The sequence below is a fragment of the Geotrypetes seraphini genome, chromosome 1 (genome assembly GCF_902459505.1).
Source record: "Geotrypetes seraphini chromosome 1, aGeoSer1.1, whole genome shotgun sequence".
Lineage (NCBI taxonomy): Eukaryota > Metazoa > Chordata > Amphibia > Gymnophiona > Dermophiidae > Geotrypetes > Geotrypetes seraphini.
The window spans coordinates 130,376,694-130,401,508 of record NC_047084.1 but is presented as its reverse complement, the minus strand read 5'-3'; the positions used below and the strand labels follow the sequence as shown (position 1 = coordinate 130,401,508).

The following is a 24,815-nucleotide window of genomic DNA, read 5'->3' as shown; positions in this document are numbered from 1 at the left end:
CTTATTTGACTGAGAGCAGACAAGAAAAGGGAGAAACAAAGACGGCCTAACAATATTTCAGATGGGAAATTATTTCAGATGGGAAATAACCCCTTTTTGGGGGGTTATTTTGGGCAGGTCGGAACCCGTTCCGAGCTCTCGGGGGAAGGGTCGGTCACATACCCGAGCTCCGCCACCGTTCCAGCACTTGTCTCGGCTCTTTCCCGCTCCCCTCCCCTCCCCCTCGCGGCATCTTCGCCGGGCTCGCGCTGACAAACGGCTCTAAGAGGAGCGCGAGACCCGGCTCGCGCCTCACCTGACTGCCCCGTAAGTCGCTACAGAGAGCCGTTTCCCAGCGCCAGCGTGGACTCAGCCAACCCGCCCCCTCCCAAGTCTCTTGTACGCTCGAGCTCCTGCCCCTCCCTCCCCCGGCTCACGTAATTTCCTGTTTGCGGTAGGGCGGAACTCAGCCGAGAGAGAGAAGTTGCGTCAGAGGGGGCGGGCCTCCGGAGAAGGAAACCGGCGGGGCCGGTGATGAGCGGCCCCTGGCAGAAGCATGACGGTAGGAGCGGGGAGAAGGAGGGGGGGAGGGGGGGGTCGTCGGTCGTCGGTCCGGTCTCTGAGGCGAGTGGCTGCGTAGGTTGGGGCGGCGGAGGAGGCGGGGCCTGGCGCTGACAGCTAAGAAGCCACCGAGGCGTCTCGAGCGCAGGGAAGTTAACCTGCTGTCCTCGAGGCAGGTGAAGAGGGACGGTCGCCTTGACAACCACGTTGGAGGAGGGGGAGGGCGGGGGTCTTGACACCCACATGGTCCCAAGGAGCACAAAGTATGCAAATAATAGCGACATTTAGAGGGGAAATAACTGGTCCTGAAAGAAGGAGCACCGGGATTTTAGGCACCAAAGCCTGCTGCTTATTTTTATTCCATAAGAACATAAGAGTTGCCATCTCCGGATCAGACCCTGGGTCCATCAAGTCTGGTGATCCGCACACTTGTATCCTAAGTGGTTTTATCATATTTCCCTATCGGTCCCGGTGGCCTCAAACTCTAGTGCACCTGGGGCAATGAGGGGATTAAGTGACACAAGGAGCAGTGAGGGATTTGAACCCACAGCCTCAGGGTGCTAAGGCTGTAGCTCTAACCCAGTGGTCTCAAACCTTTGCGGGGCCACGTTTTGGATTTGTAGGTACTTGGAGGGCCGCAGAAAAAATTGTTAATGTTAAAGAAATGACAATTTTGCATTTATAGTTTATAAAACTTTCCTTTAACAGTTAAAAGGAAAGATATATAAACTATAAAGAGTTTCCTGTATTTCCTCTGAATATCTTCTTATTGTATTTCGCTGAATGTCCAGCACTCTTGATTGTAAACCGCCTAGAAGTCGCAAGATTGTGGCGGTATAGAAGAATAAAGTTATTATTATTATTATTTAACCTCTTGCAAAATTGTCATTTCTTTAATAAGACATTAACTATTTTTTCTGCGGCCCTCCAAGTACTCTATTTTTTTCTGCAGCACTCGCATTTAAAGTTCAATATCTTTTCGTTCTCAAAACTGGCACATTTCAATCACTAAATTGAAAATAAAATCATTTTCCTACCTTTGTTTGCTAATTTCATCAGTCTCTGGTTGCACTTTATTCTTCTGACTGTGCATCCAATACTTCTTCACTTCTTTCAGCCTCCTGTATGCTTCCTCTCTTCCAGACCTCATTCCCTCTCCCAACTTTTTCTTTCTTTCTCTATGTCTGTCTTTCTCTGATTCCGTGCCCCATTTTTTGCTTTGTTTCTGGTTCCCTGTCCCCCCCTCCTTCTTTCTTCCTTCCTCCGTGCCCCATTTTTTGCTTTTTTTTTCTGGCTCCCTGTCCCCACCCCACCTTCTTTCTTTCTTCCTTCCTGCCCTCCCCATGCCACCGCCGCTACAGAATAGGCTGCTGCTGCTGCTGCTATCGGGAACAGGCTGAGATCTCCCTGCTTCTCTTCTGCACGTGGCCGACCAACTCTGGCTGCCTGACGTCATTTCTAACGTTGGAAAGGACGTTTCGGGCAGCCAGGCAGTGATTGGCTAGCCAGAACGTCCTCTCGATGTCGGGTCGCGAGAGTTGGTCGGCCCCGCAGGGAAGAGAAGCAGGGAGATCAAAGAACACGGTGCCGGCCTGATCCCCGATGGCAGCGGTGAGAAGGGAAGGGAAGCAGGTTGGGCACCACTGCTCTAGATGAGCCGCACTCTAGGGAGAACAGTGGACCGCCCCCCCCTTGGTACGCCACTGGAGCAGCAGCGTGTCTGGCCGGCTCGTTCGTTCAAAGCTGCGGGTGGCGGCTCCTTGCAAGATCCGTACCTGTGTCTGAAGCCTTTCTGATGTTGTGACATCAGAGAGGCTTCCGAAGCAGGAGTGGATAGCGCAAGGAGCCACCAACCCGCGACTTTGAACGAACGAGCCGGCTGCTGCTCCAAAAGGAAGAGAATGATCGCCTTCAGACTGCGGGCCGCAAATAAAACCTGGAGAGCCACATGCGGCCCGCGTGCCGCGTGTTTGAGACCTCTGCTCTAACCCCTACGCCACACACTCCCACTTCTTCTTGTGATTTGGGGCAAGTCATCTTATCTCTTTACTGCCCCAAGTTCAAACCTACATTGTGAGTCCTCCAGGGATAAGGAAATAGTCTAGTGCAGTGATTCCCAACCCTGTCCTGGAGGAACACCAGGCCAATCGGGTTTTCAGGCTAGCCCTAATGAATATGCATGAGAGAGATTTGCATATGATGGAAATGATAGGCATGCAAATTTGCTTCATGCATATTCATTAGGGCTAGCCTGAAAACCCAATTGGCCTGGTGTTCCTCCAGGACAGGGTTGGGAACCACTGGTCTAGTGCACCTGAATAAAGACTCCCTTTGGGCTACTGCTGAAAAAAGTGTGAGCTAATTCAAAATAAATACATGTACATTGTTTCTCAGGATGCCAAACTCCTCTCCTGAGATTAGTTATTTAGCAGGTCTGATTGATGACTGAAAGTAACACAGTAAATGATGGCAGAAAAACAGTTCATGCAGTTTGCCCAACATGGTGATCAGAGCCACACCCATCATTCCATGTAGGCCCAGGTCAACCACGTTTAAATGTTGGTTGTGAAGTCGCCACCATAAAGGCAGACAGATATGATGGGGATGATACACAGTGTACTGACAGTATTCAGCTTATGAGTCAAGATGTCTTCCCCTTCCTCCTAAGCTGCACCCTGGAGTTTTTGAACCTTCACCTGTCTCTGCCCTACAAGTCTATCCAGCATCAACCTCCGTTCCCTCATGCTGGACATGATTCCTGTATTTAGTTTGCATGTTTTTGCTATGTCCTTTGTTCCCAGTCTCCCCCTTAAGTGGAGGGCACGTCAAGTCCCATATGTAAAACCACAAAACTTCCTGAATCTCTATTTCATGCTCAAATCCAATAATGTGGAAAAAGTCTTGCTCAACAAAATATTGTCACACACCAAACAAACTGAGTCAAAAGTGAAACGTCGATATCACAGAATAAAGTGAGAAGTGAACCTCAAACACCCACAATACGCTGTTGTCTTTACTGGGGTTATGAACATCATCATTGGTTCACACAAACTGTAGAGAAATTCTTATAAAAACATACTTAGCTTCACCCTAAGTATCTTTTTATAAGAATTTCTCTACAGTTAAAATTAAGAATATTACAACAGTCTTAGTGAGTCTGTGTGAACCAATGATGATTTTCATAACCCCAGAAAAGACACCAGTGCATTGTGGGTGCTTGAGGTTCACTTCTCACTTTATTGTGATCAAATTTGAGGTGATACCTGGAATGACATCGCAAAGAAATCTACTGTAGAGGCATTTAATTTTCAAAAGGGTGACTGATAAAATGAGGAAAATAGTTAAAAAGAAGCTAAAAGGATCAGTTGCAAAGGTTAGGATTGGTTTCACTTTTCTTGTCTCTATTTCATACTGCCAGTTTTGTGTATGTATGTTCAGAAATTCCACTTATGTGGGTAACTCCTTATTATATAGGTATATTTATTTTTAGTATTTATATACCACTTATAGCCTAAGTGGTTTATATATCTTAATATTTAAAATGTACCACAAAATGTGCATGTTCAGGCCTCTCTAGAGAAGTATTGTTAATTTGTTGACTGAATTTTTTGTCCTTCTGTAATTGTAAAATCTTACATACCACCATATCTAACAAAAGCTGTTCAAGGCAGTTTACAATAACATAATCTTGCTGAGACTCTGGTCTACTCTATTCTATTTACTTATAAGGCTCCTTTTACAAAGTTGTGCTACCGATTAGTGAAACACTAAGGGGCAGATTCTATAAATGACGCATAAAATTTAAGCATCATTTAGGCATCCAGCGTCGTGGCACTCAGCGCTATTCTCTAATACATAGGGGTTCTTTTACTAAGGCGTGCTAGCCGTTTTATAGTCTGTGGATGCATTAACGTTTAGCGCACGCTAAAACGGCTAACGTGCCTTAGTTAAAGGACGCACTATAGAGAATTGTGCTAAGCAGCGTTCAGAGAATCTAAGTGCGTCTATATTTCTAGGCGTCCTTTATAAAATCGGGTGCTTTTTTGTATGTCATCTGTAGTATCACTATTTAGGTATCACATAGATGTCCATATGGCACATAGTGATGTAATTGTGTTTTGGTATCATGATGCCATTAGAACGGCAATTTTATGCTGTTGCATACTATTGCAATACTGTTGTATAAAAATGGCATGCAGGAGGCAGCCCAATTTTACGGATGCTAACACAAGACTATTGGCCAGGCAGTTAAAGCTGCTTCTTCCATCTTCCCAAAGTAGTGGGTTCAAATCCACAGAAAATTCATAGATGGTCAGGTACCCCAGCACATATTTTTTTTAGTGCCAATCTGCCTTCTAGGTGGGTGATGATGTCGCAATGATTGTGCGTCAAACATGTCCACTTACTCTGAGCAACAGCCATCATGAGTAGTGTTTCTCTTCTTATTGTCCTAACATTTGTGAATGAGGTTTGCTATGAAATATATTATTTTCATGTGAATTGCTTGAGTAATGCAATGTTAAACATCTTTTACATTATGATTAATCAGGAGTACTCTTTTAACACCCAAAAAATCCACAACTAAACACACACCTATATAAGGTTGCCTAAAGCACACCTAACTCGGGACGCTGAAAAGTAGACCTGCTTTTAAAATGTCTACACTTCAGGTGAAAATATATGTTTCAGAACGCTTGTGGTATGGCGGTATATAAAAATATAGTTATTACTAGTGTTTTAGCCCGTTACATTAATGGGTGCTAGAGTAGATGTCTGTCTGTCTTTTTTTTTTTTTTTTTTTTTATTTGTCTCTCTCCTTGGACGCTGTCTGTCTGTCATTCTTTCTGTCTGTGTCTCTCCCGGCCCCCTGTCTCTCTATCTTTATTTCTAACTCTATCCTCTTCCCTCAATCCTGCATGTGCCCTTTTTTCTTTCTCCTCTCCACTTCCAACGTCTGCTCCCCCTGTCCCCCACACTTCCATTCAGTGTCTGTCTCCCTCTCTCTACCCCTTCCATCTACTGTTCACCCTCTGTCTTGCCCCTTGCATTCACTGCTCTCTCTTCTCTTTCCATCCAGTGTCCACCCTCTCTCTCTCTGTTCCATATGGCATCTCCTCCTTCCTTTCCCCTTTCCTTTTCCCTTGGTCTGGCATACCTTCCTCCTTCCCTCCATGCCCTGCCATGTCTTCTTCCCTCCAAGCCATTCTCTCCCCCTCTGCTCCCTTTCCTCCTTGAACTTCATCGGGCAGCAGCAGCATTCACAATTCATTGCTTTTGCTGGCTTCAGGTCTTCCTCTCTGGCTGGTCCTTAGGCAGGACCCGCCAGAGAGGAAGGCCTGAAGCCGGCAACAGCAGCGAATTGTAAACGCTGCTGCTGCCTGAAGCATCCGAGGCAGACGCTTCTCTACCCTCCCAGCCCAACCCCCGGTGACACTCTTATCTTTCTCTCTCCCATGCGACATGACCTTAACAAACCTCCCTCCAGCGTTGGCAGCCGCAGCACACTAAACAGGCTGCTTCACAGCTTTCTCCTGCAGTTGAGTTCCTCTGTCGCGTCACTGATGACATCACCAGCAGGAGACTCACCGGCAGGAGAAAGCTGCGAAGCAGCCTGTTTAGCGTGCTGCAGCTACCAACGCTGGAGGGAGGTTTGTGCCAGTATGTGGCTGTGAGTTCGGGCGATTTCGGGCCTCCTACGACCCCCATCTTTGTAGAGCAGGGAATCCAGCGCTGGTGGCGAGTCCTGCCGGCGAGTGTAGGTAGGTGTAAGGCTGGGGACTCACGCATGCGCACTCCTGCGGCCACAGACCTACGGATCATGGAAGCACGCAGATAGGAGTGCGCATGCGTGGCTAGGGTTTTATTATATAGGTTATTATTAAGAATGTTGAACGTCATGCGATTCTGCAAACGGATGCCTATATTAGAAATAATTAATAGTAGTAGTGTATTGAAACCATGCCTCCGCCTATCTTGCTGGACATGTTTTTCCCAATCTGCGTCTATAAAATGCTAGATGTCGTTTATGAGAATCGCGCACAACCTTTGGACACCGAAGTTTCATTTATCGCTCATTAAAATAGTTAATAGTGGTTATTATTCAATTTAGATGCCTATAAAATGGATGCCTAGCTTTAGGCGTCATTTATAGAACCTGTCTCTAAATGCGTGGAAGCCCATGGGAATAGAATAGGCTTCTTCACATTCAGCATGCTGCAACTGGTAGTGCAGCTTTGTAAAAGAAGCCTATGGTCCGAAGCAGTTTACTAATGAGAATGAATTACAGTAAAAAAGAGAAATTATTACAAAGCTAAATTAGATATTTTTGAAACAAATATATTTTTAATTGTTTACAAACAATAACATTAGATAATGTTTGACTTGGGGGAGGGGAGTGGCTTAACTAAGATGGTCGCTGGTAGCCGGAGCTAAGACGCCACAGAGGTGCCTGGGTGCTGCTTTTTACCTTATTGATGGTCAAACGTAAATCCAAGCTCTGGGTCTTCCCGGACGAATCTTCAGCAGCAGCGGGCCCAATGGATGCCTTTCTCCAGTGTGGGAACCGAATGAGTGAGCCGGAATTTTCCTCGGCTGAGAGTGGCCCACAAGCTGAGGCGTCAGCACTCTCCCTCAAGGCAAAATCCCTATCTCCAGAGGAGTGCAGTCCTCCGAGTCGTCCTGGGGCGTTAGAGCAGCAACTGGAGGAAAAAGCATCCCCAGGTGTTCTCTCTCCTGACCAGCTGAGTGTGGGAGTCAACTCAGGAGGAGCTAATTCATCCATTGGAGCACTCAAAGGAGTTGAAACAGCAGATCCCTCAGGATTTCCTCAAGTTCAATTTACCTTCAACTGAGGTTGCAGGTACATTAATTGCACCAGAGGGTCTGGGTTTAGAACTTACACCTATGTAGAGACCCAAGGTCTTTAATATGGAAACACTTTGGAAAGCAATATCTAATTTACAACTCTCCTTGGGGACCCAAATGCAGCAACTTACAGCACAGCACGTTACTACTGTTGTTTCAGAAAATTTGGATTTGAAAAATAGGCTATCTAGCCTGGAAAACAAAGTGGATGGACATGAGACCAGAATAAAAACTGTGGAGTCCCAGGCCTTGGTGTGGGTTAGGGAGAGTGAAAATCGTAATTTTAAGGTAGAAATGCTGGAGACCAGAAGATCAAGTTTCAAGTTTTATTAATTTTGATATACCAACCATCAAGTTAATATCTGGCTGGTTAACAATATGTTTAAAAGAAAGAGAAATTATACAAAACTAAAAAAAGAGGCATTGTGTATATACATATAACATCACATGACGAACTAGATGGTGAGGATAAAAGGGAAGGGAGGGTGAAGTTACATATTTGAGAAGAAATTGGAGATAGTAGGGTAAGGATAAAACATAGTGGAGGGGGGCGCTTTAAAGAAAGCGGTTATTGTTGGTAAATAGAGAAGATGGCTCTAAGTGAATGCGAAGGCATCGCGAAATAAAAACGTTTTTAAATCTGTCTTAAATTTGTCAAGTCGTGATTCGTCGCGGAGTTGCTGTGGCAGGGAATTCCAGAGGGTAGGGGCAGTTACTGCGAAATTTACTTTACGTGTATTGTAGAAGTCTTTGATAGTGGGGATAAATAGAAGTTTTTGATCAGTTGATCTTAGAGTGCGTGAAGAGCAGTAGGGAATGAGAAGTTTGTCAAGGAATGAAGGCAAATGAGAGAGCTTTATTTTGAAGGATAGTAAGATAATTTTAAAGGTGATGCGGTGAGTAATAGGGAGCCAGTGTGCTTCTTTTAGAAGAGGGGTAACATGGTCGTATCTGCCTACTTTTTGGATAAGTTTTATTGCAGTATTTTGTATTAGTTGTAAACGACGAATTTCTTTTTGGGGAAGGCCATTTAGAAGAGAGTTACAGTAATCGAGATGAGAAATTACTAATGAATGTATCAGGATAGTGATTGAATTAGTTTCAAGGATGGAAGAAAGGGATCGGATGATGCGTAATTTATAAAAACAAATTTTAACCACTGAACTTATGTGATCATGAAAGGTGAGGTCTCTATCAATGATTACCCCTAAAAGTTTTATCTTTGTGTCCATTTGGATCGGTGTAGATTTAATAGAGATGTCGTCCAGTAGAAATTCTGCGGATTTGATAGGAAGTAACAAACTTCGGGATTTGTCTAGATTGAGGGAAAGCTTGTTTGTGTACAACCAGTCATATATGATGTTTAGTTTGTTATTAATGTCTTTGATGTCTGAAGTGTTTGAAGTATTGATTGGGTGAAGGAGTTGTATGTCATCGGCGTAAGCAAAAATAGTAAATCCGATGGATTGAGCTAATGTGAGAAGAGGAGATAAAATATTAAATAGAAGTGGGGATAGAATAGAACCTTGAGGGACACCATAGGAGTGAGTTGTGGCTGCGGAAGAAGTATTGTTTATATGTACTATATTGTAACGTTCATTAAAGAAGCATATAAACCATAAGAGAGCTGATCCTGAAATACCGCATTCTTTAAGTCTGTTGATCAGAAGAGAGTGATCGATGGTGTCAAAAGCAGCTGCTAAATCTAGAGAAATAAGAATCACAGATTTTTGATGATCATGATAATATTGAATGGTAGAAATCAGACCTAATAGAGATAGTTCTGTAGAATGGGATGAGCGAAATCCTGTTTGACAAGGATGTAGAGCATGGGTTTTTTCGATAAATTCAGAGAGTTGGGAATGAATAATTTTTTCTGTTAATTTAGAGATTGTGAGTAGATTAGCGATAGGACGGTAATTTTTGGGTAATGAGGGATCTAAATTGTATTGTTTGAGTTTGGGAAAAATAAGGGCTGTTTTCCATGCTGTTGGTACGGTATGATCAGAGAAAGATTTGGAAATCATTGCTGAGATGAATGGGCCAAAGAAAGAAAAAATTTTTTTGAGAATGGAGGGTGGGAGACTTTCCGTAAAATTGTTGGGTGTGTTTAATGATTGTAAAATAAGATGAAGATTTGTTAAGGATGGCATTTTGAAATTTGAGAGGGTACTGAAGGAAAGTTGTGAAGAGTTGTTGGAGTTTTGAGAAGAGGAATCGAGAGGTAAAGGTCCAAGATTAGATCTAATATGTTTAATTTTATTGTCAAAGAACTTTGAAAGATCGTCAGCATTAGGTTGGATAGAGGGAGGTAGGATTTTTTTCTTGGAATATTTAGAAAGTGATTGGGCTATATTAAAGAGATTTGAAGAGTTACGAGTAGACGTGATCAGTTTTGAATAATATTCTTTTTTTGTTTGTTGTATAGTTTTTTTGTACTGAAAGGCTTTTTCTTTGTATGTAATGAACAAATTATTAAGTCGAGATGTGCGCCATTTGTTTTCAATAGAACGAAGTTGTCTACGGAGTAAGGCGAGATTTTGGTTGAACCAAGGTTGTTGTTTTTTATGAATTTGTTTAGAATTTGGGTGTATTTCAACTTGGGGTGCCAGGGAGTCTAATAGAGATTTGGTGGAGGTTTCCCAAACTGAAAACTGTTCTGAAATAGAAAGAGTAGAGAAGTCTTCAATATTTAAATCAAAGGAGGCTTGGATTGAAGATTGAGTTATATCAGTGGTCTTACGGGTATAGTAATTATTTTGTTGTTTTGTGTGATTGATTAATGTTGGGAAATCTTGGTGCCAAGTAATCAAGGAGTGATCAGACCATGGCATAGTATAGAATTGGAAGTTTTGGAGGAGATGTTTGTTCAGTGTGGGGCAAAGAACCATATCTAGAGTGTTTCCTGCAAGATGGGTAGGCATTGAGAAAAGGGGAGATAGTGATAGGTCGGAGATCAGTGTTAAAAATTCAGATGTATTAGGATGATTAGGGGAGTTAAAATGAATGTTAAAGTCTCCTAATATTATGGAATTAGGGTAAGCAATATTAAAATCTGATATGGTAGAGATGAGAGATGAGAGTATTGTTTTTGTTATTGGAGGGGGGAGGTAGATAAGAAGGAAATTAAAGGAAAGAGAATATTTTATAGTAAATTGAAGAATTTCAATGTGAGAGTATGTAGTTTGGTTGGAGAAATTTGGTTGGAGGGAAATGGAATTGTGATAAATAACAGCTAGGCCGCCTCCTTTTTTATTTTGACGGGGTTGGAAAATTACCTTATAGTTTAGCGGGCAGGCTTGGGTTATGTAAGCCTCCTCTCCTTCCGTTAACCAGATTTCGGTGAGACATAGAATTTGTAAGTGGTGTTGAATAATGGTATCATGGATTAGATGGTGTTTACTTTTTATAGAACGGACATTTATCAGACCTATTTGGAGTTTAGTTAAAATATTATGAGTGATGGAATGATGAATATCAAAATTGGTAGTAATAGGAATATAGTGTCTTGCTTTAGTTTCTTTTAGTGTGGGGGAGAGATTTTTCCTTGGAGGTCTATGGCCCCATATGGTAGGAATAGAGGCCATTGGTTTGGGATTATGTGTTTGTAGAAAGGAGGAATTATTTTTGAATGTAGTGTGAGGTAAAGAAAGAGAGGATGTAAGACAGTAGGAAAATGGTGAGAATTTAAGAGAGAGAGAGAGATTGTAATATGTTCTAGTGCATAAGATAATAAGAAGAACGGAAAATAGGGCAAGAAGAAGCTGCATGAAGGAGCGCATAAAGGAGCAGGACCTGCTCCTTAGGTGCGCTCCTTTGGCGCGCGCCGCAAAGCAGTCAAATATATAGAAGACTCTACCGGTGGGGGTATGTGGGCGGAGTCGCTGGCGCAGCCGCTTCGCGGCAGCGTTCCTGTTGAAGGGTAAGAGAGCCTGTTGAAATCAGAAAGGGTAGACATTAGAGATTAGTGAGAGGTTAAGGAAGGTAGAAAAGAGTGAGTATATTAATATTAAATGAGGTACAATCATAAAACTTACAGGGAAAGGGATACTTAGAGACAAACTAAACAAGAGAGAAGAAAATCATTAAAAGCAACAGTATTTAAAATAATACTTAACTGTTTAAATAATAATAAACTGGTTTAAGTAAAAACAATTAAAATGTTTAAAAGCGATTTAGTAACAAAGTATCCTGAGTATAGAGATAATATAAGGAGAATCCGGTGTCAAGCAGAGTCAAGCAGAGTGATGCAATTCAGCATGCGTGAGCAGCAATAGAGTGCTATGAAATCTTCGGATTATAAATTTTCCAAAACTACCACTTATTCCAGTGCAAGATACATTTAAGAAATATTTGAAAGAAGTTTTGAAAGTTCCTGAAACCTCTTATCCGCCTCTCACAAAAATATATTACTTACCAACTAGAGCAGCGGTCTCAAACATGCGGCCCATGGGCCGCATGTGGCTCTCCAGGTTTTATTTGCGGCCCACGGTCTAGATGCGATCAACAGCATTTCTTTTCCCCTTTCCCTTCCTTTTGGAGCAGCAGCATGTCTGGCCGGCTCATTCTGTTCAAAGCCGCGGGTTAGCGGCTCCTCGCGCTATCCATTCCTGCATCGGAAGCCTCTCTGACGTCACAACTTCAGAGAGGCTTCAGACGCAGGCGCGGATCTCGCAAGTAGCCGCCACCCGCGGCTTTGAACGGAACGATCTGGCCAGACACGCTGCTGCTCCGCAAGGAAGAGAACGGAAGGGGAGGGGAAAAAGAAATGCTTCTGCTACATAGGAAAGGGGGACCCTAGGGAAATGCTGCTGTACAGGGAAAGGGAGAGGGAGAGAAAGGGGAAGAGAAATGCCTCTCCTGCACAGGGAAGGGAAATGCTGCTACTGTTGCTGCTACACCCAATTGGGGAAAGAGAGGGAAGGAAGGAGAAGGGAGAGGAGAGGAGCAAGAGAAGAAGCCAAGTTCATGGGAGGGAGGGAAGGAAAGGAGATAGCAGACCATGGAGGGGGAGGGAGAGATGCCAGGACATGGGGGAAGGGAAGGAGACAGATGCCAGACCAGGGGAAAGGAAGGAAGGAAGGAGAGGAATAAAGGAAAGAGATGCTAGACCATGCAAATAGGACGGAAGAAGAGAGAGATAGGAAGGGAAGGTAAGACATGGAAACGTAGATTTTGAAAAGAAAGCAGAAAAATTGAATATTAAGTTAATGCCAAAGATAGATGCAATTACTGAATTACGTTCAGGGATATTATTCGACAAACACTAGGTCAGAAAGAGTCGAAATCCAAAAACATATAACTGACCATGTAAATATAAACAAGCCTTTAAAGGGTGATCAAGAAATATTTTATAAAATTACTCAGAGATATGAAACTGTGAAAGGAAGGCTACAAGACCTCCCTCGGGTAAAGATTTACCTTCCAGTCATTGTTATTCTATGACAATGTTTTTTGATCACAACCTGGAAAGGCTAAAAAGTTCAACTGTTTCAAAAGTTCAAAATAAGGTTTGTTCTTGTTGTTAACATCATGCAAACGTCACTGCATACTTGATGAAAAAGTCAACTTAGCTGTTAAACAGAAGTGAGGGGGTCCCAACGTGGCCCCGTTTCGTTCCTTGCTTCAGGGGACCCGATGTAAGCTGGTTCAAATTGAATCCAAGTTAATACTAGTGCTGGAATAGCATAACTGCGTGACTTGCAAACAAACACATCATAGCTGGGGAGTCAAAAAGATAACTTCTTGCGATTTGGACCAAGGCAGAAAGTGAAGACGGAGAGAAAAACAGTCAAAGGACAAGAAGGCCCTGGAAACATAGTTGAAAGCACAGAAAAATAAAGTCACCAGACAACAAAGGTAGGGAAAATGATTTTATTTTCAATATAGTGATTGAAATGTGTCAGTTTTGAGAAATAAAAGATATTAAACTTTAAATGTGAGGGCTTCAGAAAAAATAGAGTACTTGGAGGTCTGCAGAAAAAATAGTTAATGTCTTATTAAAGAAATGACAATTTTGTATGAGGTAAAAAGTCTTTATAGTTTATATATCTTTCCTTTTAACTGTTAAAGGAAAGTTTTATAAACTATGAAGAGTTTTACCTCATGCAAAATTGTCATTTCTTTAATAAGACATTAACTATTTTTTCTGCGGCCCTCCAAGTACCTACAAATCCAAAATGTGGCCCCGCAAAGGGTTTGAGTTTGAGACCACTGAATTACAGTAATAATTCAGAATCCAAACCAGCAGACTTTATCTGCTGATAGTTTGAATTTGACAAATTTCCTAGAGAGATCTGATAAATGAGGCACCGGCAACTGCTAAGCTGCTTGTACAATTTGCAATTCACTCGGACAGAGAATGGATGCTCAAGTTGTTCTTTAAGTTTAAGGACATACCATTTATGTCAAAATTAGTGAGAACGATCAACCCAAAAGAGAAGAAAACAATTCCTTATTTTGAGACCCCAGGTACTGCAGCTGGGTGCGATGTTCATTCTCAGATTTCCCTGTAAATGTCTATCAAGGAAATAGATACTTTTTTTTGAACCTCAGCAGTTGACAAAATTTATTTCCACTAAAGAGCAAGTTTAGTCAGCTTAGTTAAGTATGGTTCGTGAACCTAATCAGCTTCCATTTCTTTATTTTCCTCTGTGAAGTTTGATTAGTAATATTCAACGAATTCACAGCTGTCTCCCCCTTTAATTGGGGACTAACTATACAAAGCAGTGAATTTGATTTCTGAGTTTAATTTCATACCTTTGAATTAATGTAAATGTGTCTCCTTATGCAACTTTTTTCTTATACATGATGCAAATTTCTCTTGTTACATATTTTTCGTTATTCAAATGTTAAAACTGGTGCTGTATTATTACTTGTTTTGACTAATATTTTGTCAAAAAGATAAAATGAAAAGAAAGATTATAAAAAAAAGGAAGTGTTTGACTTAGAAAAGATGGTAAAGCAACTTGATAGAAAAAAAGATCTTTTGTAAATCTTTGTATATCAAATAGATTTTAATGATGAAAAAAATGTGAAATAGAATTCTCTTATAATGTAGATGAACGTCTGAGTGATGAAAGATCAAACTAGAAAAAAGTTCAGCAGTATGGAATTCATATGGATAGAAATTCCATGTGTGAAGGGAAGGAATATAAAGGTAGGGTTATACTACTGTTCCCTGGGACAAAATGAGCAGACAGATGAAGAAATGTTTCAGAGATTAGGAAAGCTGGTGAATTGGGCAACAGTATAATAATGGGTGATTTAAATTACCATATAATGCAAAATAATTGCACCTAGACCAAAGAATAACAATTTCATCCATGGATAAGTAACTAGGGCTCAGGGTATCGCGTAAGTTACTGTTCCTCTGAAAAGAAAACAGTATTGTAGAGGATTCAAAACAAAGGTGCACCTTAAGCATAGAGAAATGAGGACGTATCGCCTGTTGTATTTGAGTTGACATAGTAGAAAATTTCATTACAAATGGCAGTATCTCTTTATCATGTTTATGTTCCTGATATATTTTTTGATGCATGTTTATGTATCCTGATAATTGAAACTTAATTAAGTCCTCTCTCGGGTTATACAGAGCATGTTTATACATAAGGTGTATACATGCTCGGGTTATACAGAGCAAATCCGTCCTCATCTCTCTGAACACACTGCCAAAACCCTTGCCCACGCTCTTGTCACCTCACGCTTAGACTACTGCAACGTACTTCTCTCGGGCCTCCCATGCACCCGTCTCTTGCCTCTTCAATTCATTTAAAATGCTGCTGCATAACCCATATTCCGTGAGAGCCGCTATTCTCACATTACCCCTCTTCTCAAGTCGTTTTATTGGCTCCATGTCCATTTCCGAATACAGTTTAAACTCCTCTTGATGACCTACAAGTGCATTCGCTCTGAAGCCCCCCCCCCCGATATCTCTCCACGCTTATCTCCCCCTATGCTTCCCCCCTCATGATCTCTGCTCATTGGGCAAGCCCCTCTTATCTCTACCCTTCTCTTCCACTGCCAACTCCAGACTCCGTCCCTTCTTTCTTGCAGCGCCATATGCCTGGAACAGGCTTCCTGAATCAATACGTTGTGCTCCGTCCCTGACAGTGTTCAAATCCAAGCTAAAGACCCACTTTTTTGAAACTGCTTTCAACTCTTAACTCCCACTCACTGCTGTCAGATACCTATATACACTATAATCTCCCCAACCCTGCTGCTGTCAGATACCTATACCCACTATAATTTCCCCAACCCTAAAAACACTTCAGAGACACACTATAACAAATTACATACTTACAAATAAAATCAAATTACATATAACATACATGTTGCATCAAGAACGAATTTCAATTTAAGGCCAAAACTGGCCAAACCCACACATACATCAAAATATAAAATTCCATAAGTCATACAAGATACCTCAATAACAGACATCAATAAACCAAATAAAACAAACCAGACCATCAAACAGCTCCATGACCAACACTCAAGAGTCATCACTCCTTCACCCTCAACCAAACTCAGACCTTATATTTCATTTTACAGAACAGATGTCTTTTCAGCAGTTTCCTAAAGCTCTGAACATTTTCCTGCTGGCAAATGTATCCTGGAAGATTGTTCCACTCCCAGGGGCTGATGCAGTGAAAGACACTGTTTCTGGAAGATAAAGGGGATGGAACTCCTTTCGTATGAGGAAAGACTAAAATGGTTAGGGCTCTTTAACTTGGAAAAGAGACAGCTGAGGGGAGATATCAATTTGCCTGCCTTTGCTTCAAAGTACTGACCCCCAAGTACATAATGGACCTTTTCGCATTTTCTAATAACAAACTCAAGAGAAACACACACCCAAAACTCATTTCCCCTCCAGTTAGAGGCTGCAAAATGAAAAAACACCACGAACACCTTCTCTCTCACCAAGCAGTCCTATGGGGCAAAGACCTAGACCAACTGCTTTCGCCCACTACATACGGAGAATTCAGGAAACGCCTAAAAACATACCTGTTCCAGAAATACCTAAACAATTGACCCGCTCTCCCTCTCCCTCCCCCCTCCCTATTCCACCTGAACTTACAGCACTGTTATAAATATAATCTGTTATCTTCATCTTATCGTAACTTTATATTGCTATTTATCCCCAACAGGTCCTGTCGGACATTACCTACTAAAATTTACATATTACATTTTCACTCAGCAAATTGTATTTCTATACTATTGCCTCCTGAGGTCTCTGATCTCTGTATTTCCTCTGAATATCTACTTATTGTATTTTGCTGAATGTCCAGCACTCTTGATTGTAAACCGCCTAGAAGTCGCAAGATTGTGGCGGTATAGAAGAATAAAGTTATTATTATTATTATATAATTGAAGTCTACAAAATCCTGAGGAGTGGATCGATTTTTCACTCCGTCAAAAATTACATCAAATCGATCAAGTGGATCGATTTTTCACTCCGTCAAAAATTACAGAGACTAGGGGACGCTCGATGAAGTTATAGAGAAATACTTTTAAAACCAATAGGAGGAAATTTATTTTCACTCAGAGAATAGTTAAGCTCTGGAACACGTTGCCAGAGGTTGTGGTAAGAGCGGATAGCATAGCTGGTTTTAAGAAGGGTTTGGACAATTTCCTGGAGGAAAAGTCCATAGTCTGTTATTGAGAAAGACATGGGGGAAGCCACTGTTTGCCCTGGATTGCTAACATGAAATGTTGCTACTCTTTGGGATTTTGCCAGGTACTAGTGACCTCGATTGGCCACCATGAGGATGGGCTACTGGGCTTGATGGACCATTAGTTTGACCCAATAAGGCTATTCTTATGTTCTTATGAGTTGCTATACTATCATATTTACCAAATATGTACTGGTTATCATCTTTGAGAAAACTGTTCTTTGTAGATTCTTTCTTTCCGTACATGTAACTATAAATTGAAACCTGTCTGGTCTTAACACTTATGTGCATCTTTGGATTGCTCTTTTCATTGTGTTAATAAAAGCAGTGCATATAAAATTAATTTATTGAGGCTTTCTTTTACAAAGCCAATTACTGCGGTGGCCTGCGGTTATCACACCAAAACCCATTGCAAATTAATGGATTTTGTGCTGTTAATGTGCGGATTTGTAAAAAAGGGTGCAAATGTTGTGGTCTTGTTTGATTTGAATGCTTTCTCTTACAGTCCTTTGAATGCTGATAAAACAAAACTTGAGTCATGGACTCCAAAAAGAATGAAAGTTTTGTGCCTAGCATCACACAATTAGAAGACTTCCTCACAGAACATGACTCAAATGTTGTTTGGCTGCTGGTTGGTAAGTTGAATATATTTTTGTTTCATATATAACATCTACATACACATTCTTTTTATGGTGATAGTATTTACGGTTTGTATGTATACATTCATTTCCATGCAGCATCTGCTCCCCTCCTTCTCCCCATTTCCCTTCAGCATCTGTTCCTCTCTCCCTTCTCCCTCTCTCTCCACTTCCCTTCAACGTCTTCTCCCCTCTCTCCTCCCCACTTCCATGTGGCTTCAGTTCCCCTCTCCCTCCCCACTTCCATGCCGCATCTACTCCCTCCTCTCCTCGTCATTTCCCTTCGGCGTCTGTTCCTCCCTCCCTTCCCCTTCGGCATCACTCGACCTCTTCCCCTTGTTGGGCCATCTCCCTCCCTTCCTATCTCCTTTGCAGATGCTTTTCAGAATTGAGTTTCTCTGTCTGAGTGGCCCGGACACCAGCCTTCTCACAGGTCATGCGTGGCTTTCCCGAAGCTTTTCTTCTGACGAAACTTCCTGTTTCCACCTGGGCGGCTCGCATCAGAGAAGTTTCGGGGCAGTCGCGTATGATTTGTGAGAATGATGTGGCGTCAAAACCGCTCCGAGAGAGAAAACTCTGAAAAGCAAAGGTAATGGGAAGGGAGAGAGATTGCTCGACGAAGGGAAGAGATGCCTGGACCACGGCGATTGGGAGGGAGGGGGCTGCTGGATCGCGCAATCGCAAGGAAGATTGCTAACTGGGAGGGATGGAAAGGGAGGCAATGCGCGGCAGATAATTTACTGTGGGAACAAGGCCATTCACTGCTCCACGGGGCGGTGAATGGCCTTGTCCTCATACTTGCAGCTACCAATCTTTTTTTCGCCCCTTTCCTGCGGGTTACCCGCAGCTAGCCACAGGTAAGTCATTGTGTCATTCTCTAATCCCTACCACTCTTACATTAGTGCTTGATGGTCCCAGACTTAAAGAGACACACACTGTGGCTGCCTCGACTCTGCCCTCCCACACCGCAGCAGCAGCTTCTAGCTGTGCAGGATCCAACTGGCAAGCCACTTCAACTGAGGGGTAAAAATCTCAGGCCACTGTAAAAGGTAAAGCCTCCAAACACTGTAAGAGCCACAAATCCTCCTCCCAAGGAAGAAGCCACGCCACTAGTTTCCTATCACTGTACCCCCTCAAGCCAAACTTGCCAACAAACCTTCCTGCAGTCAAAAAAAATTTACCAGTTTCTATCTTCTGCTTCCAAATTTGCTTTTCTGACAATAGCTTTATTGTAAAGATTAAATAAATAGAGCAACAAGGTACATCAGTATAAACAAATAAAGATTATGAACATAGAAAATGTTGAAGATTTTGAGCTTGAAGGCGATAGAATAGAAGTTGTAAAGAGTTTTAATCTGGGTTCTTTGGTAAACAAAGAAGCAACAACAGTGAAGAAATACTGCCTAGCATAGCAATTGGTCGCTCTCAAATGAAGGCTCATGATAAGGTATCTATAGGCAAGGAAATAACAGTTAATACGAAGATAAGACTGGTCCACGCACTCATTTTCTCAATAGTCAATTATGGATGCGAAATCTGGACATTACAGAAACCAGACAGAGGATTGACTCATTTGAATTCTGGTGCTGAACTACCAGGAGAACAAACAAATCGTCTTTGGAAGAGATCAGACTGGATATGTCATTTGAAACCCACGTTATGAAGTTACAGCTATCTTATTTTGGTCACACTTTTAGAAGAGAGAGATCACTGGAGAAGGACATCGTGTTTGGGAAGATTGAAGGAACTAGCCGAAGAGGGTGACCTGCAACTAGATGGCTGGACATGTTGACAACTACTATGGGGATTATGCTGAAGGACTTTGTTGGACTAGCACTTGACTGACTTCTTTTTGGATCTTTAACTCATCATGTCACTAGGAATCAAACCCAAGTCGATGGCACCTAACACACTCCCCCCCCCACTACACAATCCAACACACGCATAAATGCCCATTCTTCCTATAGAAACCCCTCATTCTATAATCTTGTGTGTGCAGGTTACATGTGTGAAAATATGATACTGCATAACTTAGTTGATAATCTAGGTGCTTATTTGTACTACCAGTAATTGGCTACCCTGGATCAGTAGCATGAAATGTTACTCCTTAGGTTTTGGCTAGGTACTAGGGATCTGTAATGGCCATCGCGAGAACGGGCTACTGGGCTTGATGGACCATTGGTCTGACCCAATAAGGCTATTCTTATGTTCTTATGTAAATATGTAAATACACTTAGTGGTTTAATTCCCACAATTGTTCCTTGTGACCCAGGGCAAGTCCATTCCCTTTAATTAAAGCTTATATATATATGGATTCTTAAAATTTGGCACATACTAATTGTTAGCTCACAGTAAGATTTATTTATTTAATTTTCTATACTCAAGCAGTTTTCCCTGTCTGTACTGGCGAGCTCACAGTCTATCTAATGTTTATCCCAGGACAAGTAGGCAGCCTATTCTCAACATATGGGTGACGTCATCCATGGAGCCCGGATGCGGACAGCCTCGCTAGCAGACTTGCTTATATAAACGTAGAAGTTTCGAGTCAGCCGCACCGTGCATGCACGAGTACCTTCCCGCCCAGCACAGGGCTAGTCTCCTCAGTTCTCAGTTTTCCGTGGAGCCAAGAAGTCCATCTTTGACTCTCAGCGTTTAACTTTGTTACTTCGTGCCTTCTCTCACCACGGTTTTTGTTTATTTTCTTCGCGAATCACTGTTACTTTCTTTCTTTACAGTTTAAAAAAAAAAGAAGACTTATTTTAATTTTTTCTTCAGTGACTGACTGGTGGGCCAGGCCGCGCGACCACAGCCCTGTGGGCTTCAACTTCACAGCAGCTATTTTCCCTCCTATGTCCCGGTCAGTCACGGGCTTCAAGAAGTGTTGCCACTGCCAGCGTACGATTTCTCTCACGGATTGGGCCTGCCCATAATCCGAAGTTGTGTAAGCGCTGGGCTACTATTCAACCTCGAGCCGTTAAACGTCATCGAGTTTTAATGGAAAAATTCTTCAGCATGAACTCCTCGGTGACACCCTCGACCTCGAGTACTACTTCGGTCCCGCCTTCCAGCCGAGGGTCCTCCTGCTTCCACTACTCCGACCTCGAGCCTCATCAGACCATCCTCGTTTGGATCGTCTTTAACCTCGAGTACATCTGCTTTATCTTCCCCTGAGCTCCCCTCAGGTCAGATACCTAAGCAGAAGGTTCCTGCGGTGGTCCCTCCACTGCCACATTGGAGCCTTTAGCCTCAGCAAGTGGTCCGGTTTCAGATGCGGATCCATCTTTGCAGGCTTCTCTCCAGACCATGTTGGAGCAGCAATTTGTTCAGTTATTGAGCAAATATGGTTCTGCCTCGAGAATGCCTCCTGTTAATCCAGCCTGGGCAATCAGCAGTCTCCCGCGGGGTTGAGTCCCTGCTTGTGCCTTGATCTTAAGCTTCACACTCTATGCAAGGAGCAGAGTCTTTGCGAGTGTCTGGTCTGGCAGCTACACACTTGATGCAAGGAGTAGATTCTTTGCTAGTGTCTCGATTGGAACCTTCACACTCTATACAAGGAGTAGATTCTTTGTGAGTGTCTTGACAAGAACCTGCACACTCCATACAAGGAGCAGAGTCTTTGGGAGTGCTTCAAGATTTTTCGATCCAAACCACTGAATTTCAATCTACAGCTTCGAGCCCTATCCATTCACCAGCAGTGTTGCCTGTTTCCATACATAGAGCAAAGTTTCCTCGATCCTCGAGACCTGCTTCCAAGCACCACTCTCGTTGCCGATTGAGGCCTTCATTGAGACATCCGTCGAGGCCTTCATCGAGACATCCGTCGAGGCGCAGATCTTCTAAAGGGTGCTTGGAGGACCCATTCTGGGACTTTGCATTTACCGCGGGCAATGTCTACCACGAATTATCAAAGCTAAAGGTGAACAAAACCATGGGCCCGGATAAATCTACACCCCAGAGTACTTCAGGAATTGAGAGATGTTCTGGCAGAACCGTTGGCTGAGCTTTTTAATCTTTCCCTAACCAATGGAAAAGTTCCCTTGGACTGGAAAACTGCCAACGTTATTCCGCTCCACAAAAAGGGATGCAGGTCAGAGGCCGAAAATTACAGGCCAGCGAGTCTCACATCAATAGTATGTAAACTTATGGAAACATTGATCAAAAACAGATTGGACACGATTCTGGATGACGAAGGACTAAGGAATCCCCACCAGCATGGCTTTACAAAGGGAAGGTCTTGTCAATCCAATCTGATAAACTTCTTTGACTGTGTAACAAAGAAACTTGATAAGGGACAGTCCTTGGACATCGTGTATTTAGACTTCAGTAAGGCTTTTGATAGTGTCCCACACCGTAGGTTATTGAACAAGATGAACGCGATGGACCTAGGAGAAACACTGACTGCATGGGTAGAAGACTGGTTTAGCGGTAGACTTCAAAGGGTAATGGTAAATGGTATTCCCTCACAAATGTCGGAAGTGACCAGTGGAGTACCGCAGGGCTCGGTCTTTGGCCCGATACTATTCAATATCTTTGTAAGGGACCTGCCTCAGGGACTTCGAGGTAAAATTACATTATTCGCCGATGACGCTAAACTATGCAACATTGTGGGCAGTGCAGCAGAACCTGATAGCGCAACCATGCCCGGCACTATGGAGCAGGACCTACGTTTACTAGAACAATGGTCCAGTACTTGGCAACTAAATTTTAATGCCAAAAAATGTAAGGTAATGCACCTTGGTAGCAGAAATCCATGCAGAACATACACTCTGAATGGTGAAAACCTAACCAGAACTGTAGCAGAACGGGACTTGGGAGTAATCATCCGGGAAGATATGAAAGCTGCGAATCAGGTGGAGAAAGCTACAGCAAAAGCTAGACAAATGCTGGACTGCATCAGAAGGAGCTTTATCAGTCGAAAGCCTGAAATCATACTGCCGTTGTACAGATCAATGGTGAGACCTCACCTGGAATACTGTGTTCAGTTTTGGAGGCCACATTATCAAAAGGATGTGAAGAGAATGGAGTCGATTCAGCGAATGGCCACTAGGTTGGTCTCAGGACTAAAAAAATCTCTCATATGAAGAACGTTTGAGCAGGCTGCGCTTATATTCTCTTGAAGAGCACAGAGAAAGGGGGGACATGATAGAAACATTCAAATACATCACGGGCCACATTGATGTGTAGGAAGAAATCTTTTGTCTTACAGGTCCCACGGCGACAAGAGGACATCCGCTAAAACTCAGGGGAGAAAGATTTCATGGGGACACCAGAAAGTATTTCTTCACCGAAAGGGTGATTGATCGATGGAATGGTCTTCCACGTCAGGTAGTCGAGGCCAATACCACGCTAGACTTCAAGGGACGATGGGACAGACAGGTGGGGTTGCTCCAAAAGAATGGATTAAAAGATGGATTCTCGAAGGAGGGAGGGTTCTTGAGTGGGCAGACTTGTTGGGCCGTCGGTCCTTTTCTGCTGTCATACTCTATGTTTCTATGTTTATGAATGTAGCACAAGACAAGAAACTAAAGATCGAAGCACAGGGAAAGGAAATGAAGACAAAATACCAGGATTTAAATTGCATATATACCAATGCAAGGAGCCAAAGGAACAAAATGGGGGAATTAGAAGTCATAGCCAAAGCTGAGAACATAGACATCATTGGGGTCCCCGAAACATGGTGGAATGAAGAAAACAAATGGGATACAGCACTGCCGGGGTACAAGCTCTATCGGCAGGACAGGTCAGGACAGAAAGGAGGTGGAATAGCCCTATACATAAAAGAAAGCATACACTCGACCAGAGCGGACACAGCAGAGACGACCAACAAACTGGAATCACTATGGGTTAAAATATCGGGATGGAAAGGGCAAGTGATAAAGATGGACCTGTACTATCGACCACCTGGGCAAACCGAAGATATCGATGAAGAAATGGAAGCCGAGATGAAGCGAGAATGCAAAAAGGTCATTCCATGTCAAGTGATCAGATTCTTGGAAAGTGCCCTGCATGACCATCACGGATTTTGATGAAACTTCATATGCAGAGTCCACCATTTCTCAAACAAACTTTGGTAAAGTTTTAGTTTCGCCTGTGGAATATTTGTGGAGATATAGCCATTTGTTTGACCCCATACCACAATGAAATACAGTACGACAATGACATTCTGACAACTTTGAGACACAATATCTCCTGAGCTGTGTTTCCAAAAAAACTGAAACTTAGCTTCCCTGCACAACTTTTTGAGCTCTGTTCATTGCTACCAATAACAATTTTTGCCGAGCACTGATTGAATGCCTGAATTACAGTAAACTTGGCCGAAAAAATTAGTGCTCCAAAAAAAGTCAAAGTTTGACATTACTTAGCTCCCACAATAATTGAGTAATAATGTAATGTAATTTATTTCTTATGTACCGCTACATCCGTTAGGTTCTAAGCGGTTTGAAGAAAATATACATTAAGATTATAAATGAGAAGTAAGAAGGTACTTAAAAAATTCCCTTACTGTCCCGAAGGTTCACAATCTAACTAAAGTACCTGGAAATTAATAAAGAAGAGAAAATAAAGATGGTTGAAAAAAGAAAAATTCTATGTGAACTTATAGGATGGAAATTAAACTGACAGTGAAGAACTGTATGAAAAATACATATGGAATGCAGTTAGAGAGGGTAGGTTACAATCTATTTATGGTATTTGTTTAATTGGAAGGTGTTAAGGTGGGTAATTTGGGGGAAGGTTATCTGAAGGTAGGTGAATCTTCTGGAGGTAAAAGAGGAGGGGTTAAGATATTTGGATGAATTTTTTGAAAAGCAGGGTTTTGATTTCTTTTCTGAATGTTTTGAAGTTGTCTGATATTGTCATAAGATTGGAGATGGAATGGTTGATTTTTGCTGCTTGTGTTGCCAGAAGGTTGTCAAACATTTTCTTGCATTGTGTGCCTTTGAGTGGGGGGAAGGCGAAAGGGTTCGAGGTTCTTCTGTGTCTTGAAGTGGAGATTTGGTTTAAGCGGTTATTTAGATAGGAGGGGGAAGAGCCGTGTAATGCTTTGAATATCAGGCAGTAGAATTTGAATTGGATTTGTGCTTGTATGGGTAGCCAGTGAGAG

The 24,815-nt window shown here is 42.5% G+C and overlaps 1 protein-coding gene across 9 annotated transcripts in view; it reads left to right on the top strand.

Annotated features, from left to right (window-relative positions):
* The first annotated feature begins 405 nt into the window (after nucleotides 1-405).
* KIAA1109 (KIAA1109 ortholog) overlaps nucleotides 406-24,815 on the top strand; it is a 908,505-nt gene continuing 884,095 nt past the window's right edge. For all 9 annotated transcript variants that reach the window (XM_033938537.1, XM_033938601.1, XM_033938589.1 and 6 more), the window contains exons 1-2: nucleotides 406-541; nucleotides 17,581-17,710. In XM_033938537.1, coding sequence (XP_033794428.1) covers nucleotides 17,614-17,710 — 97 coding nt within the window. In that variant the 5' untranslated portion in view covers nucleotides 406-541; nucleotides 17,581-17,613. The remainder of the gene's footprint in view (nucleotides 542-17,580; nucleotides 17,711-24,815) is intronic.